The 20026-nt window shown below is 36.4% G+C and overlaps 1 protein-coding gene across 2 annotated transcripts in view; it reads left to right on the top strand.

The window, feature by feature from the left end:
* SYNPR (synaptoporin) overlaps positions 1–10946 on the top strand; it is a 365913-nt gene extending 354967 nt beyond the window's left edge. For both annotated transcript variants that reach the window (XM_031953517.1, XM_023498088.2), the window contains one exon: positions 9282–10946. In XM_031953517.1, coding sequence (XP_031809377.1) covers positions 9282–9539 — 258 coding nt within the window. In that variant the 3' untranslated portion in view covers positions 9540–10946. The remainder of the gene's footprint in view (positions 1–9281) is intronic.
* The last annotated feature ends 9080 nt before the right edge of the window (positions 10947–20026 follow it).

The raw sequence follows: 20026 nt of genomic DNA on the forward strand, positions 1-20026 counted from the left end.
TTTCTTAAAAAAAACACACACACATATATAAATCTAAATAGATTTATAATCTTTTTTTTACCTTTTTCTGCTTATGATAATTGCAGAATTTTTTTGGAAATGTAGTCCTTGAATAAAATTATCAGACCATAGAGCTAGAAGGGAATGAAAGGTCAGATAACAAAATCCATTTCTTTTACAGATAAGGAAATTGAAGTAGTGAAAGAAGAAATGTCTTGCTCAGAATTGCACAACTTTGAAAACTGGTACTTAAAAATTCAAGGCCATCAACTACAAGTCCAGTTCTCATCCTTCCTACTATACTAGATCCCATGCAATCCAGGGAGACCAGAGAGTGAAGCTAGGAGACCAGTTAAGATACTGTTGTCAAATAGAATCATCAATCCATGACTCTCAGACTGAAAGCATCATGAATTTGTCAGGAACACAAAGTCAGCATTTTAATTTTCAAGTTATATTTTTTAATTAATTTTGTGTTAGTTTTAAGAATAAGTCACCCATGGAAGACATAACCTATGACAGCAATCTGATCCAATTCATGAAGGATTTGCCATTCCTTCCCTCACAGAGCTTACAGTCTATTTGGGAGGAATCAACATGTACTATGTAATCTATAAAACAGATAAATGCAAAGTGATTTGACAGAGTGAAACATTAAAAGGCAAAGGGGAGGAAAGAGCTTATTTTCAGAGGTGGTACTTAAGTCAGTCAGTCAATAAACATATATTAAGTACCTACTATTTGACAAGCACTATTTAGCTTGAAGAATCAAAGAAGAGTCAAAGACAGACCCTGTTCTCAAGGAGTTCACACACTAATGGAGGAGCCAGCATGCAAAAAACTACAGACAAGCTATAGATGGAATAAATTGGAAATAATTAACAGAAGGAAGGCACTAGAATTAGATTATTGTTCAGTTGTTTCAGTAATGTCTAATTCTGTGGCCTCCATTTTCCCTTGGCAAAGATAATAGAGTTGTTTAATCATTTGTGGGGGGGGGGGGGCAATCCTGGCAGGGAATGGGAGAGGGATGTGTTCTAACCCTCATTGGAAACTAATGACTACAACGGCAGGGATGGCAAAGAAAGAAAGATAGGAGACCTGTACGTAGGCTCTAAACCTCTCCAGAATTGGAGACCAGATAGTTTTGCCGCAAAGATCAGGACCAGGAGGGACCAGAAGCTGGAAGAGGAGAGACCTATCCTTAGATCCCTCCTAATTATAGAATCCAAAATACAGCCAGCAGCATAGCAAAGCAATAAAAGTTCCGCAAGGTTCATGGAAGGAATAACCTTCTTGAACAGCCCCTAAAAATAATTACCATTGCTTCAAGGTTATATTCCTCCCGCCTTCTGGAATTCAACCTGGGGATTCATTGAAGAAGGAAAATAAAGTTCCAAAACAGTTTTGGGTGATTTAACTGCAAATGCTGTCTCTGGGAAATTGTAGCTATGGAGATAAATTATGTATTAGGGTTGACAATCATTTTCATTTATCCCTGACCACACCTGTGGACAACAACTTCAAGGAAGCTATTAAAAAGCTATTCCCTTGCTTAACAGATTTTTCAAATGCACAGTGTGTAAAGATGCCTGTGGCATCCAAGCCTAGGCCTTGAAATCTGTGAAAGGTAAAATAAAGTGTTGGATGTTTTTCTCTTAGAAGTCATCACAGAGAATTTGAAGATTTATTTGGCAATTTAAAAACACATATACACATAGAAACCTTTCAGTAAACAAGAAAAGCAATGGTCTTCAACAGAGTCCTTATAAAATATACTTCTAAAATCTCTAATCAGTCCATAACAGATATCATGGAAATTGGAAGAGACCCATAACCACGGAGAGGCAAATGAAGCTTAATAGGGCATAAAAATTTAGGGGGTAGAAAAATATAAAACATTCCTACCTTCAATACTGTAGAGTCAAGAAGACTAAGTAGACTAATCATGAGATCTATAGGGAAGGTTGCTTAAGGAGCTGGTTTATCCAGTCATTTAATAATTAGACAAGGAGTTCCTACATTAGATTGTGAGTTCCTTGAGAATAGGAACTGTGTTTTTCTTTTCTTTGTATCTTCATCATACAGCTCAGTGCCCAGCACATAGTAATGCTGAAGTTGGGAAGGGAACCCAAAAGGTTGGGAGTCACAGCCCAGCATCATGAAGTGTCTCAAAAGAATTTGCAGGCTTGAACCCATATCCAACTTAGTTTTCTGGAACTGTAACGCCAGTTGAAGTGGGCTAAGTTCCAAAAGAATTTAGCAAAGGAGCCAAGAGAAAAGAGATAGATTTATAGGATAAAGTTGCTCAGAGTTTTATGTTACTTATTTGCTAATTTTATGGCTTACAAGTAGGTTTGAGGGATGGTCTATTCACTATTGTCTCAGGAACTTGGTAACCACTGAACTGTGGTTCAGTATCTGACAGTCAGTAATATTTTGTACGACTATTCTAAGGCCAGAAAACTTTTAAATCATTGTACAGATTGTTAGAACAATAGCATTCTAAGGTCAGAGGGCCTCAGATCACTAATATATCTTCCCTAAAATCTAAGGGAAGAAATATTATTATATTTCTACGCCAGAGGAGTTTTACAATCATTGACAGACAGATTGACAGAATGATAGCACCCTAAGTTTGGGGTAGGGGAGACCTCAGGATCACAGATTCCAAAGTCAGAAGACTTTAGAATCACTGATACATTGTTAGAACAGAAGCACCCAAGGTCAGGGGGATCTCCCTACTATTCTCTCCTCTAGAAGCTATATATCTTCAGTAAGTTCTTAATAAATCTTTATTAGTTGACTGACTAATAATTTTCTGGTTTTAGAAGATGTTTTCATATCAATAACTTTACAAACAGGCTGTAAGTTAAGTAGGTAGGGTGTTATAGACAAGAGAATGGGAAATAATTGACTAATTTATCATATAACTCACCAATAAAACCTGAACTAGAAGCAAATCTTAGAATTTCTTGTCTAGTGCTTTTCCTACCCAACCTCAGAATCCAATACACAGTTTCTAGATCAAATGCCTCAGATTTTTGACTTAACTTTTTCAAAAGCTTATTAGTTGGTATATATAAAGTATCAGTGTGCATAGTACCATGAATCCAGAGATAGACTAAAATCTGGAAGGTTTTATGTCCTCCTGTAGGCATTTATTAACTGTTCAAGGGAACTAATCTCTATGCCTCAATTTCCTTCTCTACAAACTGGAGATAAAAATAGATGTTATATCAAATGAAATAATGTATGTAAAGTCCTTTGTAAACTTTTAAGTCATGTCAATAAATAAGCATTTATTAAGTCCCTACTAAGGCTAGGCAATGTGCTAGCCACTGGGGTGAAAGAAAGAAATAATCCCCAGGCTCAAAGAACTTCTATTTTACTATTAGTAAAGTAAAGTAAGGTACCATCATCAGAAAATTTTGCTTAAATGGCCAGATTTTGGGTAAAGTTTGAGTTTACACACACACACACACACACACACACACACACACACACACACTATGGAGAGAAAAGGGAAAAGCTTAGAGTTTAGGAAATGTATGTAATTGTTGTTTTTCTTGTTATTCAGTCATTTCAATTGCATTTAATTCATCATGATCTGACCTCATTTGAAGTTTTCTTGGCAAAGGTACTAGAGTGGTTGAGCATTTTCTTCTTCAGCTCATTTTACAGATGAGGAAACTGAGGCAAATTGGGTTAAGTGCATTGTCCAAGATCATATAGCTAGGGTCTGGGGCCAGATTTGAACTCAGGAAGATGAGACCCAGCATTCTACTCATTATACTACCTAGATGCCAAAACTCTCTTATGGGCAATTCATAAAATCAAGAATAACATACAATAATAATCCTTGTGAGTCTGTATATATATATATATATATATATATATATATATATATGAGAGAGAGAGAGAGAGAGAGGTAAATGAATTGGAACCAGAGAACTAGAGATCCCTTTGTGGGGAAAAAAAAAAAAAAACAACCAAGCATCTTTTAGCCCAATAACCTCAATATACTCAAATGGGTATCCTTGAATCATTTTTCCCATTCTTCCTAAGATAATATCCATTTTATTGATAGAAAAATGTAGCTGTTGCCAGTTAATTTCATTAATTACTTATATTTGTTTTCTTCCTCATCAGGATGTAAAATCCTTTGTAGTAGAAATTGTTCTTTTTTTGTATTAGTATTTCCATACCTAGCACAGTGCTGGACATGTTGCCAGTGTTTAAAATTGCTTATTGCTTAATTTATTGTTTAAGGCATACTAGATTGTCCTCTGAAGGGCAAAGAGACTATAATAATAAGAATAACAACAACAACAACTGATATTTAAGGGTATTCTATCCTCTAGAAAAATCTGGAGAAAGGGAGTGTAAAAGCCAAAAGAAGTTGAGGCTCAGAGTGATCTTGATGTATCTGATGGAAGTATCAGAACCAGAATTCAAACTCAGGTCCCTTGACGTCATATTCAGAATTTTTTGAATGTCAACATACTATTGAGTCATCCTCAGCACCTAGAACAGCAACTTACCCAAAATTTATCCATAATAAATTTTTATTGGTTGGTTGAAGGCAAACAAATGATATGGATGAGCCTTCCAACATCCAGAAGATAAATCACTGTGCTGTATTTTTTCATTTGATAGGTCATATTGAATAGACCAATTTAATTCAATAACCATTTTATCAAGTGTTGTATAAAGCACAGTGCTAGATTCCAGGGGCACTGAGAGTGAGACAAAAAAAGAAAAGAAAAAGAAACAGAAACTTTGTTCTCAAAGAGTTTAGGAGGGAAATTAATAAGTAAATACAAAGCTAATGGAAAGTAGTTATTTCAGGACTTAGGACACTGAAAACTGTGCAGGAACTGGTCAAGAAAGGCTTCCTCTAGGCATTGGACCTGAACCCTGAAGGGGGTGGTGAAGAAGGAGAGCATTTCAGGAATAGACAGGATTAACTAAATCTTTGCAGAGAATTGTGGGTGGGAGATAGCATTAACAAGTACAACAAATAGGCTAAGTTTGGCTGGAAGGTAGAGTACATGAGGACTCAAGTAAAATGAGTCAAAAAATATAATAGCTTTCAGTGAAACTTGTGAATAGCTTTAAATGCCAAACAGAAAAGCTAATATTTTATGCTAGGGACAATAAGTTCTCACTAAGACTATTGAACGGGAAGAACAACAAGCTTACTTCTGAGTTTTAAGACTATCAGTTTGGTAGCTGAGTGATGGATATATTGGAAAAGGGAGAATATGGGGATAAAGCAGCCAATTAGCAGGTTATTTCAATGGGTTAGAGAAGAGGTTGTTAGGTCTTGGGCAAGGGTAGTGGCCACATGAGTTTTTCCTAGTGGCCAAATGTCCCTCTCTATCACTTTCTGTTCTATTTATACATCCCCCCTAGAGATCTGTTTGGGAAAGAGAAATGATAGATGGATCCATTAAGCCTCAGAAGGAGACTTTTATATGAAACATGCTCTTATTTCCCTCTGCTTTACTCTTGAAGTAACTTCACATCTTGAAAAAAAAAGATAGTTAATGAGTTGTTTGTTTTCAGCCCAACTTTGGAAACAGTTTGTTAGCTCCTAGCAGAATTTTGAGCACATGATTAGGACTGAAGTGGAAAAGTAACACATGCTTTCTAAATCAGCATGGGAAAAGTAGGAGCTTCCATCTAGATCTCATACATCCATGATAGTTTCTTTGTGAACTTTAGGAAGACCTGAATCTTACTCATCAAGAGAGGGATCCTGTTTACTGCCTAATAATTCTTTGGTTTTAAGCGAGATAAAGATTAGATAATTTCTATTATTGAGGGAGGGGATGTTTTTCATGGCATAAGGATAACAGACAGTCTGACATAATGAAGATAGAGCCAGGTTTCATAATCACAAAGACCTGGGTTCAACCTCTCATCCCTCAATGCCTGAAGGCAACTTTCTAACATTTTATAGAGAAGAGAAATCTACCTACTTGGTAGAGGGACTTTCCTCATCAGAAATTCCTTACCAGTGAAATCACTGGCCCAGTCCAAAGTAATAATGATAATAATATCCCTGGCAGAGAATGAATGGAAAATATCAAATACTTAATCAACAAGCAATTATCAAGCACTTATTGTGTGTCAGGCACAGAACTAGACCCTGAAGATATAATGAAAGCAGAGAAGCAATTCCTGATCTCAAGGAGCTGCCTTTCTACTGGGAAGATTAGAAAATGTTCTCAGAGAAGTTAACATATATACAAACTATCTCCAGAGTAACCAGTTGAGAGGTGCAAGATTAATATCTTAATTGGGATAGACATGTGATGGAAAGAGAAAGAACCATACATAGAGACCAAAGGTGGATCAAAGCATAGGATTTTCACCTTTTTGCTGTTGTTATTTGTTTGCTTGTTTTTTGTTTCTTTTCTTGTGTTTTTTCCCTTTTGATATGCTTTTTTTTCTGTGCGGCAAAGAAATATATTTAGAAGAATTGCACGTGTATTTAGAAAAATAAAATATTATTTTTTTTAAATGACTGAATTAGAAAAGGCTTCTAAAGGCATTAAACTCGGTCTTGAAGGACAACCGCATTCTATTCATAAGAGTCATCTGCTTATGCAAAGACAGAGAGCTGGGAGGTTGCATAGCCATATTCAGGGAACATGAAGCAAGAAGAAAATAAATTTCAATGAGAGAATATTGAGGATAATGAGCAGATAGCAAAATTAAAATAATGATGTCAAAATTACATTTCAGTGATAAAAGACAGCGTGAAAAGGCCATGTAGCTAAGGATAGGAGTTCCAGGTTCTCATCCCTGCTCTGTCTCTAGCAAGCTGAGTGACTTTAGGGAGCCAACTGATTCCTCATCCCAAATGGTAACTGGGGTCCTTTCTAGCACTATACTGTTATAAGCCAAAGTGCTTTTTAAGGTAGATTTGGTGATATTTGCCGACTGAGAAGAGAAAGCATACATTACTCTTTGGCTAGGTCCTTTTGTGTTAAAGGGATATTTTCCAAAGACTGATTTTTATATAGTTTCTCCTCCCTTAATTTTCTCTTGGATTTTTTGAGTATATGGCAAATTTTATCATTGGAAAGGGACATTTTTTATATTTACCATTGGAAATGGACATTAAAAAATAACCTAATCCAAACACCTCATCTTTTTTTCTTTTTTTTCTTTTTATTTTTTTTATTAAAGCTTTTTATTTACAAAACAGATGCATGGGTAATTTTTTCAGCATTGACCTTTGCAAAACCTTCTGTTCCAAATTTTTCCCTCCTCCCCCCAACCTCTCTCCTTGATGGCAGGTAGTCCAATACATGTTAAATATGTTAAAATACATGTTAAATCCAATATGTATATACATATTTATGTAGTTACCTTGCTGCACAAGAAAAATCAGATCAGGAAGAAAGAAAAAGAAAACCTGAGAAAGAAAACAAAATGCAAGCAAATAACAACAGAGAGAATGAGAATACTATGTTGTGTTCCATACTCTGTTCCCATGGTTCTCTCTAGATGTAGTTGGCTCTCTTCATCACTGAGCAAGTGGAACTGGTTTGAATCATCTCATCATTGAAGAGAGCCACATCCATCAAAATTGATCATCATATAATCTTCTTGTTGCCGTGTATAATGATCTCCTGGTTCTGCTCATTTCATTTAGTATCAGTTCATGTAGGTCTTTCCAGGCCTCTGTGAAATCATCCTGCTGGTCATTTCTTACTGAACAATAGTATTCCATAGAATTCATATACCATAATTTATTCAGCCATTCTCCAATTGATGGTCATCCATTCAATTTCCAGTTTCTTGCCACTATAAAGAGGATTGCCACAAACATTTTTGCACATGTGGGTCCCTTTCCCTCCTTTAAGATCTCTTTGGAATATAATTCCCATAGTAACACTGCTGGATCAAAGGATATGCAGTTTGATAACTTTTTGAGCATAGATACAAATTACTCTCCAGAATGGTTGGATCGCGTTCACAGTTCCACCAACAATATATCAGTGTCCCAGTTTTCCCACATTCCCTCCAACATTGGTTATAATCATTTTCTGTCATCTTAGCCAATCTGACAGGAGTATAGTGGTATCTCAGAGTTGTCTTAATTTGCATTTCTCTGATCAATGGCAATTTGGAGCACCTTTTCATGTGATTACAAATAGTTTCAATTTCTTCATCTGAAAATTGTCTGTTTATATCCTTTGACCATTTACCAATTGGAGAATGGTTTGAACTATTATAAATTTGAGTCAATTCAATATATTAGAAATGAGGACCTGATCAGAACCTTTGAATATAAAAATGTTTTCCCAGTCTATTGCTTCCCTTCTAATTTTTTCTGCATTAGTTTTGTTTGGACAAAAACTTTTTAACTTAATATTATCAAAATTATCTATTTTGTGATCAATAATGACCTCTAGTTCTTCTTTGGTCACAAATTCCTTCCTCCTCCACAGATCTGAGAGGTAAACTATCCTATGTTCTCCTAATTTGTTTATAATATTCTTTATGTCTAGATCATGAACTCATTTCGACCTTATCTTGGTATACAGTGTTAGGTGTGAGTCAGTGCCTAGTTTCTGGCATACTAGTTTCCAATTTTCCCAGCAGTTTTTGTAAAATAGTGAATTCTTATCCCAAAAGCTGAGATCTTTGGATTTGTCAAATATAAGATTGCTATAATCATTGATTATTTTGTCCTGTGAACTTAACCTATTCCATTGATCAACTAGTCTATTTCTTAGCCAGTACCAAATGGTTTTGATGACCACTGCTTTATAATATAGTTTTAGATCTGGTTACAGCCAGGCCACCTTTATTTGCTTTTCTTTTCATTAATTCCCTTGAAATTCTTGACCTTTTGTTCTTCCAGATGAATTTTGTTGTTATTTGTTCTAGGTCATTAAAATAGTTTCTTGGGAGTTTGATTGGTATCACATTAAATAAATAGATTAGTTCAGGTAATATTGTCATCTTTATTATATTCGCTTGGCCTATCCGAGACCACTTGATATTTTTCCAGTTGCTTAGATCTGACTTTACTTGTGCAACCACCTCATCTTAACAGAAAAGGAAAGTGAGACCCTGAGGTGCAAAAGCAGATTGCTTCAGGTTCCACAGGAAGGAAACGGGAGAGCCAGGATTTGAATGCGGGTTGTCTGACTTCAGATCCAGGGGATACACTATTGCACTATATTCTCTCTCCAAGTGGAAACTGGACTTTCAAATAGGCATCCCAGTAATCTGATATTCTCCTTCTCCCTCAGGTCTTTGGCTTCTTGAATTTTGTTCTCTGGGCAGGAAACATTTGGTTTGTTTTCAAGGAGACTGGATGGCATTCTTCAGGGCAGAGGCATCTCTCAGACCCAATGGAGAAGCAGTCCAGCACCTACGGGCATGGAGGATACAACCGAGACAGCTACGGGCCAAGTGGCGGGTATAACCAGGCGGCAAATCTGGGCCAACCTGCTGAAGAATTTGGCCAGCAGCCTAGTGGTCCCACTTCCTTTGCCAATCAAATTTAATGTGGTGGAGTTTGATTTCTTATGGAGACCGTTATCATGATATAATTCAATGGCACAAGAATTTTCTTTTTATTAAGAGCTGGAATCAAATATTAATATAGAAAGTGTTTAATGTAAATCAGAGCTCGGTAGCTCTCATTAAACAAGGAATGCCCTAGATTGCGATAAATGGTACTTTGAGACTAGTTGAGATGATCTATTATTTAGCATAGGTGGCTAATTGGACAGTGTCTTCTTATATGTACAGATAATTTTACAGTAGTTTTGTATGTGTACCAGGGTAGTAGAAGTATTTTGTAGCCAAAAGTCTTGAGTCTGTCGTATTTGGAACATAAATAAAATAGTATTGCATTTTCTTATCCATTTCAAAGGGAAACAAAATTTTAATATGTTTCTAAGCAATGACTTGGTGTGGTCCACAAAATGCATGCTATATTACTACTAATTTGACAACACTGCTGGTTTGTGAATCTTTGTAAGTATTTATTTTAGATAACTGTATCTTTTTTTCCCTTTGATGATAAAATTTAGTGCATGAATTGGCATTTTCTCCCCAACTGAATGTTGGAACTGTATTTATGGAAACTTTCCAGTTGCTCTACTAATTGTGTATTTAAGGCAATGGACTTCCTGTTGTGTCTTTTTTGTGAATTTGGCTTTCTGGTTCTAATCTAATCTTAAAACACTGTAATAAGGATATGTTCCTAACCAAGTGGCATTTGAGAGTATGTACTGTAACTGACCAGTGTGTATACCCTCTCTGTAAACTCAATAGTTTTGCCCATTGTAATGTGCACTGACTTTTTCTGTGAATTTCTATCATGTGAGTCATGGATCATAAAGACCAAGTAGCCTCTGATTCTTAGGCGATATTTCTGTCTGTAGGTTGGTAGAAGTGAAGTTTGTTGGTAATCCTGGTTAACAATAGGTCTCCCTAGACTGAGTGATGTTGGAAAGTGCTCATGAGGTAGAATAATGGTTCAACCCAGATAGCTGTCAAAAATTCCCATATTCCACTACGATTTTCCAATAAACAATGTTTGCAATAGATTAGAGATACTGGAAACAACTTTTCTTTAGTAAGCTCTTCTCCAGTGCAAAAAGAAAGTCTCCTTTCATGATGAAGAATATGGCAATCTTACCTCTGAGTTCTAAATCATTTGGAAACCCAAAACAAAACAATATTAACAAAAGCAAATACCTACATTTATAATATTGGCAAAAGCAAGTACCTACATTGCTAGATAGAGTGTTACCAGGATATACTATCACTGTATGGTCTGTAATGTTGGAAGCATTTTAACTATGTTGCATCTTATATGATAATTGTAACCAGTTTCTGGCTACTTGGTGGGTGATTCTATATTGTAATATCTATTTGACTCCAATAAAGTTATTGCATACAAATGTGGTGAAGTTAAATGATTCCACCGATCTACGACAACAATGTTCTGGTAAAAATATATACTGTTCTCAGATTCTCAGAATAATCATCTATTAAACATTTACTTTGTGCTAGTCACTGTGCTACATGGTGGGGTTTCAAAGAAATGCTTCTAACACATTTTGATTAGCCTCTGGTCTAAAAGCATTGGCAGTGGGATGCTTCCCTACCCTCCCTCCAGTGCCTTGCTCCCACCGAGTGACTAACTTTAATTTCTTTCCACTTGCAAGGTTCAAATGAGAGTGATCTGCTGTTTTACACTTCTTCAAGTGTACCACATTCAGTAACCAGTAGCTTTTGTTAAAATTAGACTTATTTTTAAAAAACTCAAATTGGAGTTTGACCAATGAAAAGCCAAAAAAAAAACTGATTATGTCAAAGGAAAATGACAATTTTGTATTTTATGGGATGCTTGTTACAAAGAATTATAATGCAGCTAAAAAATTTTTTTCTTATTTGGAGTCATGCTTTTAATTTCAAAAGTAAAAAGCAAATTCTGTCTAAAGAAATCCAATCTCTCTCTAAATGTGTCAATTCAGCTTAAATTTTCTTTATCAAAATTCCATTTGACATCACTTAATTCAGTAGACATAGTGTATAAAGACTAATGGCCTGAACTGGGGTTCAAAGAAATCATGGATTAAGATCCTGACTCTACTACCAGAGATCCCAAGTTTAAAGCTAAAATGGAATTTAGAGAGTATCCATTCCCCAGCTTCTCATTGAAGGGGAAACTGAGTCCCAGAGAGGTTAAAAGAGTCACCCAACATTGGAACTCAAGTTGAGACTCTCTGCCTCCCAATCAGGAAGTACTTCCACTATATTACTATGAAACTGAATCAGTAAATTAACTTCTCAGAGCCTCGGGCACCTCTGTAAGACCTATAAAAGTTACAATATATTTGGGGGGAGAGAGAAAGAGGGAAAATCAGAGGAAAGAAGAAAAGAGAAGGGGAAAGAGAGACAAAGAGAGAGAAAGAGAGAGAGGGAAGAAGAAAGGGAAAGAGGGAAGGTAAGGGGAAGAAAGAGAGAAAGAAACAGAGAGATGCACAGAGACAGAGAGACAAAGTGGGGGAAAGGGAAGAAGAAGAAGGAGGAACAGAGACAGACAAATAGAGAGAAAGAGAGAAAAGAAAGAGAAGAAACAGAGAGAAACAGAGAAAGACAGAGACAGAGATAGAGAGACACACAGACAAGAGACAGACAGACAGACAGACTATAGTATATAGTATATAAGTAAGATGACTGAAGTTACAAATGGTTTGCATGTCCATCAGTGGAGGATCTTTGGAGAACCCCTTGATCCTCAGTGTTCTCAGCAGCTGTTCCCTCCAGACCAGCACTTTACTCTAATACACTAATACACTGAAATCACCAAAGCTTGATTAACCTCAGAGAGCAGCATGACAAGGAACTGAAGGAGAAGGGGCTCAGTCACTGGCGTCAGCAGTCATTCACATCGCATGGCACCTTATACATCTCAGGGCTACCCACCAACACTGTCTCACTTGATCTGGGTAGCAAAGCTGTGAGGCAGACAAGGCAAAGCTTCTTTGGTAGTTCTTGCTTATCCTTCCTTCTTGGAAAGTTCCAGGATATCAGGGAGGTGATACCATGACATGTAAGTGAATTGGATTGAAGTGAAGGAGGGCTATCCAAAGTCACTGCCTCACTTTCCCCTCCAGAGTCATCTGGACCTAGTGACAAGTTGTAGATCAGGATGATTGGGAATGGCCCTGGGTGAGATGGGAGATCTTGACTTCTTTAAGTTAAGTTCTTCAACAGGTCTTAGTTTGACTAAGGCTGGACCCATTCAGTTATTAAAGCTAGATAGCAATTGAGACAAAGAATCTCCTCTTTCACCTTGTCAAAAAAAAATCTAAATAAATAGATGAATCAATGAATCTGGGATGGAAAGCTCCTCGGGGTACCTAGCCAAAGCAAAAGTGATTGGTGTTTACATTCAATCTGATGATTATACACATCTGTATAGATGAAGGAAAGTAGGCTTCAAGAAATTAAACAATTTGGCCAGAATCCCTCCTACTGGTTAATGATAGAAGCCAAAGTAGAAACAGGCATCCTTAGCCCATTGCTTCAGTCATTCCATGAAGAATGCCTAGTCTCAGGGCCCAGAGCAACTCTTCAAGATTTTAAATACACAGAGCGAGGAGGGAGGGCAAGCTGTGAAGTCACAGCTTGCCCCCTATGCCTATGTATTTCTCTGTATGCATATGTGTCTCTGTCTTTCTCTGTATCTGTCTCTGTATTGATCTGCCTCTGTCTCTGTTTCTCTGTATCAGTCTTTCTCTGTCTTTGTTTCTCTGTCTCTGTCTCCCTCTGCCTTTGTGTCTTTCTGTCTCTGTCTCTCTCTTTCAATCTCTCTCTCTCCTTCCTTCCCTCTCTTCCTTCCTCCCCCCTTTCTTTGTCTCTCTCTGCCTCTGTCTTCCTCCCCCTCCCTTGTCCTTTCTCTCCCTGTGTCTTTGTCTATGGAGTTTTTCAACCTCTAAGTACCATCAGGGAACTTATCTCTGATCTTTTCATCACAAATGTTTGAAAGTTCTCTATTTTACTGAGTGTCCACCTTTATCCCTGAAAGATTTTATTCAGTTTTGCTGGACAGGTGATTCTTGGTTGTAAAACTAGTTTCTATGCTTTCTGGTATATCATATTCCAAGCTGATCCTTTAATGTAGAAACTGCTATATCTTGTGTTATCCTGGACTTTGGTTCCACTATAATTCAATTGTTTCTGGTTACTTGCAAAATTTTCCCTTTTACCTGGGAGTTCTAGAATTTGGCTATAATATTCCTGGGAGTTTTTGTCTTGAGATCTTTTTCAGGACATGATTGATAGATTCTTTCAATTTCAATTTAACCCTCTGGTATTAGAATATCAGGATAGTTTTCCTTGATAATTTCTTGAAAGATGATGTCTAGAATCTTTTTTTGAGCTCAGCTTTCAGGAAGCTAATAATTTTTTAAATTATCTTTCCTGGATCTAGTTTCCAGGTCAGTTCTTTATCCAATGAGATATTACAGTTTTTTATTTTTTCATTCTTTGGTTTTGTTTTATTGTTTCTTGATTTCTCATATATTCATTAGCATCCATTTGCTCAATTCTAATTTTTAAGGAATTATTTTTTTCAGTTAGTACCTTCTTTCTCATTTGGTCAATTTTGCTTTTTAAGGCATTCTTCTTATTATTAGTTTTTTGTATTTCCTGTTACATCCTTCTCACTTCTCTTCCCAATTTTCTCTCTATTTCTCTTATTTGACTGTCAAACTCCTTTTTGAGCTATTCCATAGCCTGAGAGCAATGTAGTCTTTGGACGTAGGAGCTTTGATTTTGTTATACACTTCATGAGGAGGAGTCAACATGAGTTCAAATCTGGCCTAAAGATCCTTAATACTAGCTATGTGACCCTGGACAAGTTACTTAACCCCAATTGCCTCTGCCAAAAAAATAAATAAATAAATAAATAAAAAACTCTATTCCAAGATGGAGGGTGCAATGTCCTAAGCTTCAAGGGTTTTGTGCAGCTGTTTTCAGAAATCCTTCTAGGGTTCTGTGAGTTTTCAGTTCTTCCAGGATTGAATGATTCAAGGAAAATTGTGTTTACTTATTTCCTGGCCTGTGCTCTGGTCTATGAGTGATCACTAGCACTCTAGTCTTCCATGAAATTATGAGGAAGTGCATCAACCCACTTTGGGTATAAGTTCCAATGTGCTAGTGCTCTGCCTCACACTGGGACTGTAAGCCATCGCTATAACCTAGATCTGAGTATGGGCAAAGTAATAGAGTCCTGCCTCAGTGACTCAAGGGTCAAAGAGATCCCCGTAATCCCCTTCTGATCAGCAGTTTTTTTTTGTTTTGTTTTGTTTTGTTTTGTTTTTGCAGGATCTGACATTCTACAATTTGCTTAGAGTCATTATTTAAAATTATTTGGATAGGTTTAGGGAAGAGCTCAGGTGAGTCCTGGCCTTTACTCTGCCATGTTGGCTCCCCCTCGTGAAAACTTTTCATTAGGGAATATCTACCTCCTGTTACAATAGCCCCTTCTGCTTCATGGTACTCTTGACCATTAGAAAGTGTGTCTTTCTATCAATCCAAAATTTCCTTCCTTGTAACTTTCTTTCATTTCTCTCCTCAAAAGTCAAATTGGACAATTCTTGTCCCACTTCCACATACCAGCCCTTCAAATACAAGCAAACAGTTAAAATGCCCCGTTCATTTCTACCATTACTGCTGTCTCTGGGGTTTAAACTGATCAAGGTCTTTCAACCACTCTTCATATGACATGAATTTGAGGCTCTTGATCATTCTGATGGCCGTATTTCCCCCCTTTCCATTTATAAAGATGCACAGAACAACCCTCAATACTCTTAAGTATGGTCTAATCAGAACAGAATTCAGGTCAATCGCCTTGCCAGTCCTAAATGCTAGATTTTTCTTAATATATGAAAATGTAACCAAAGTTAGTGAATCATTAATTTCCACTTGGATTTTGGATAATCCAAGCAAAGGTTCCATCTCAACTAACAATGTATTTCCTATATCATATAATCCCATCCTAATAGATTTTACGGACTTTTAATTTATATTCATTTTGGGGTGAAGGAACCCTCTTTAGAGCTAGAGTTCTTAACCTGAGATCCATGAATTTTATGTGCCCACATATAGATATGTATATACATATAGACAAATACACACATGTGGGTATTTAAATATAATTGTTTTCCTTTGTAATCCTATAGATTTTGTTTTATGTATTATTCACATAAAGAATCTATAGACTTCACCTGATTGCTAAAGGAGTCTCACACATACATGCACACATACATGTTAAAAACTTCTGATCTAGAGTCAATGGGGACATGGTGCTTTTGACATTTCAAACTGAATCAGTATCCTGATTCACAAAACCCTTTCACCCATGTGAATAATATGCACCAATTATAAAAAGATAAAGACACAGAAGCAGCGTAACCTTTGGCTCTTCCCCCAAAGTCTTATGTTTCTATGACCAATACTATAAATTAGGTTTGCACCTTTTCTTTATTTGGACCATTTTCCATTCTTGATACCAGAGCTAGTGATACACATTTACCCTGGAGGTGGCTTCTAATGAATCTAAAAGGCTTACTGGCTGAGTTAGAATAAGACATTTGGCTCCTATTATTTTATTCATATTTTTATCACTTGACCTCCTGTGGTTTCATTACCTCTAACTTATACATGCTGTGAATTGGAATCCTTGGGCCACTGGAACTTAAAAATATTTATTCCTCAAAAGTTTCATCTATACGATGAAAAAATTCATCCCAATCAACCTGTTTCTACCTGTTACTCCCATGATACTTCTGAAAAATAATACCACAAAGTTCCTGTTATATAATTCAACTATTTCTTTTATTTTAAATATTTCCTTCCAGTTCTTTTTGCAATTTTCTTGCATATCTTATCCTCTAATATTGTAGTTAGTAAACTTTATACTGATGGATCAAAATGTCATATTATTCCAAGATTTTATATATTCCTTAGCTAGCAAATTTCAACAAATGAAATGAGTCAGTATCACTTTTTGCAGCTATTGTAAGGAGTTCCATAATTACATATTTCTCCTAAGAACTTTCCACTCATATTTCCCTAAATGATAATTCTTATGCTCTGATGCATGGACATGATTCTAGGAAGAGTTTCAAGTAGGTTTTGGGTTTTGCTACATAAATTTCAAAGGTTTACTTCAACACTTTAAGGATCTGTGATATCCTTGGGGAACCTGTGCTATCTACTAGCACAGATAGTAACTCCTCTCTAATTTAATGGAAAGTTTTTAAGAGTTTCAGTGACCAGTGTCATGTCCTTGTAGTCAATCTAGTGATGACCTTTCTTGAACTTGACTAGACTGGTCTTTAGGCAACAGATATATAGCACTATCTGGAGTCTACCCCCAACTCTTCCCAGATATATATAGGGCCTCTGCCTTCCTGGAATTTCCTTTGAAAACTGCAGATCATCTCTACACCATGATTTAGCATTTGAGGGGAATTTGGTGGAGATTTTCAGCCTATTGCTGATAATAATAATTATAATAATTATATATAATTATATAATATATTATATAATAATAATATATATAATATATTATATAATTATATATAATTAAATATAATAATAATAATTGCAGATTATAGCATGGTACTTGAAATCAGAATAACCTAAGTTCCCATTCTCCAAGCAATTCTGGCTATATTACCTTGAGCAAGTCATTTTTTCCTCTCTCAGCCTCAGTTTCTACATCTATTAAATAGGGATAATAATAACACCTACTTCACAGGGTTGTTTTTGAGGCTCTTTTTAGAGGTTCAAGTGAGATAATATATGTAAAGCAAATTACAGTATTCTACAAATGCTAGCTATTATTATTATGAAAGCCCAGGTTTGTTTTTGCCCTGACCAAAATGATCCATACTTTTTCTGAAAATCAATTAGAATCATAGAATGTTAGGGCCAAAGGTATCCCATAAGTTACCGAGCCCAAATACTCCTTCCTTTCTCACAGCTCAGGAAACAGTCACAGAGATATGTCAAAGATCACACAGCAAGTCCATAGCATGCCAAGGACTAGAATTAAGATCTGATAACTTCTCAGTCCTATGCAACCCAGAATGATGACTACTCCATAAATCCAATGATGAGAATTTCCACAAAATGCACCTCCTTGGCCATCAACCATCAGAACAACAGCTTGACAAATGAATCAGAAGCCAGAGTCAGTTACAATGCTCATACTTGCCAGAGGAAGCATCTTAGTTTTGTCTTGTAAAATTTTACCTTGTCTAACCCTGAACTTTAAAATCTAATATCTCAAATCTAGAGTTCATGGCACACCACAAACACCGTGTCTACTTTTCTTTTCCTTGTCTCTAATAAATTCTAAATGGCTTTCCCTGAAGGTTTCTGCCATTTCCATCCATGAGACTAGTACCTCCTTGTTAATGACAATGAAACCCAGAAGAAAATTTCCTCTTGTTAATTTCTTCTTATTATGTATAAACCCAACATAGACTATTTCCTCGCTTCCTTAACCTTCCTAGTCAAAAGGTCTTTTGACTATATTGATAGAATTCTAGGTGAAATTAGATATTAGCCCTTTTCAGAAACACTCTGTCCCTGATCATAGGCCTATTATTCCAGTTTGTAGCAACCGGGACACACATACCCTCACATATGATTCTCCAGAATATTTAAGGTACTTTATGATTTCACAGATCCTTCAGACCATAGTTTATGAATCTCCATCAATGTATCCATTTTTCCTAGTTAGTCAAAAGACAGGATTAGTTCTAAGTTGAAAGTTTTAATGAAAAATCATGGTTAAAAAAGGACCAAAATAATATTCTCCTCTTATAAACTTGGGTCACATTCTCCCTGAAATACAAACACCATAAATGGTGAGAGCAGACATGTATAGGGATCATGTATCAGGGCTTTTGTGTAGAAGGACACACATTTAGATTACAGAGCACATGGCATGGTACAAAACCTCCTGCTTTCAAAGCTAAAGCACTGTCAAGATCCTTTGGTGATGTCACCACTGTGTATTTTGCTGGTTATTGTGTTTCTGCTCTCTACTCGGTATCATGCCATTGGCCTTATGGGGGTGATAAGAAACACAGGTAACAGGAAGGGTTCAAGAAATTAGAAGAAATGGCCCTGGCAGACATTTGTATCACATGGCTGTACAAGTCAACAAAGGACCATGAGTCAAGGCAAAGGAATAAAGGTTGCAGAGAGGAGGAAGGATCCCCCCACCAAAAATTTGTGTCCTGGGATATATCCCTTTGTCTCCCCTGGCTAGTTAAAGCTTTGTTTTGAAGTAATGACCATGTAGCTCAATTTCTGGAAATTTATTTTTAAAATATGGGGATTTGTTTTATGTGACTATACATATTTGTTACAAAGATTTTTTTTCTTTTTATATGGGAGTTGGGGAGGAGATAAATTTAATGCTTGTTAATTGAAACAAAATGAAATAAATTTGAGGGGAAGCAATCATTGACTGCATGAAGAATTTCCCTAAAAGAGACCCTGGGGAGTTCTGAGATATAGATGATAATATGAGGGTTAGGCACATTCTGACATGTGGTGAAAGATCAAATACTCTCTAAGAGCAATTCCTTCTGTTCTCATTCAGAGTTATTAGAAGAGAACAGAATACCCAGGGAAGCTGCTAATTTGAAAAATGGAATATATCTTCAACATTTTCAGAAGTTGTGTCCAAGTTACTAAAAAGAAAATGTAACTGAAAATCTATTAGAAAAAATCAATGAAAACTCCTAATTGAGTGCCTTGTGTGGGACTAAGGAGCCTTGTTAGAGGGTCCAGATCCATAATATGGCCCTCAGGATGGTGTCCAGCAAGAGATAATTCAGTTGAGCTCACCAAGCATGTCCTTCTGCACCTCGTGAGATTTTTATTTATATCTACAACACAGAGGCTTCACCTCAGATGTACAAAAAAGTCTAGCAGCCTCTTGCATTTTCATAAAATGAACTTGAGGGGGTAAATGTGTAAAGAAGACCTTCTAGGAGGAAGTAGATATTGTCATTCTAGACAGAGGAGAAACAGACAGACAGAGACAGAGAGAGAGACAGAGACAGACAGACAAAGAGAACAGAGACAGAGACAGGCAAAGAGAGACAGAGAGAAAGGGAGAGACAGAGAGAGATAAAGACAGAGACAGAGAATGGGTAAGTAGAAAGACGAGTGATGGATACAGAGAAGATAAGTAGATAGATAAATAGATAAATAAATAATGGATAAGCTAGAAAGATGAGACGTGAGAATGGGAGAGACAGACAGAGACAGAGAAAGAGAGAAAATATAGCAAACATTGATTCATTTATTATGTATCAGGTACTATGTTAGGCACTGAGAATACAAATACAAGTAATTCATGTAGTTGATTTTGCCTAAAAGCATTTTATTTCCCTCTGAATATGATCTTACTTTTCAAATCACATTATATATGAAAGAA

Source organism: Sarcophilus harrisii, chromosome 1 (genome assembly GCF_902635505.1).
Source record: "Sarcophilus harrisii chromosome 1, mSarHar1.11, whole genome shotgun sequence".
Taxonomy (NCBI): Eukaryota; Metazoa; Chordata; class Mammalia; order Dasyuromorphia; family Dasyuridae; genus Sarcophilus; species Sarcophilus harrisii.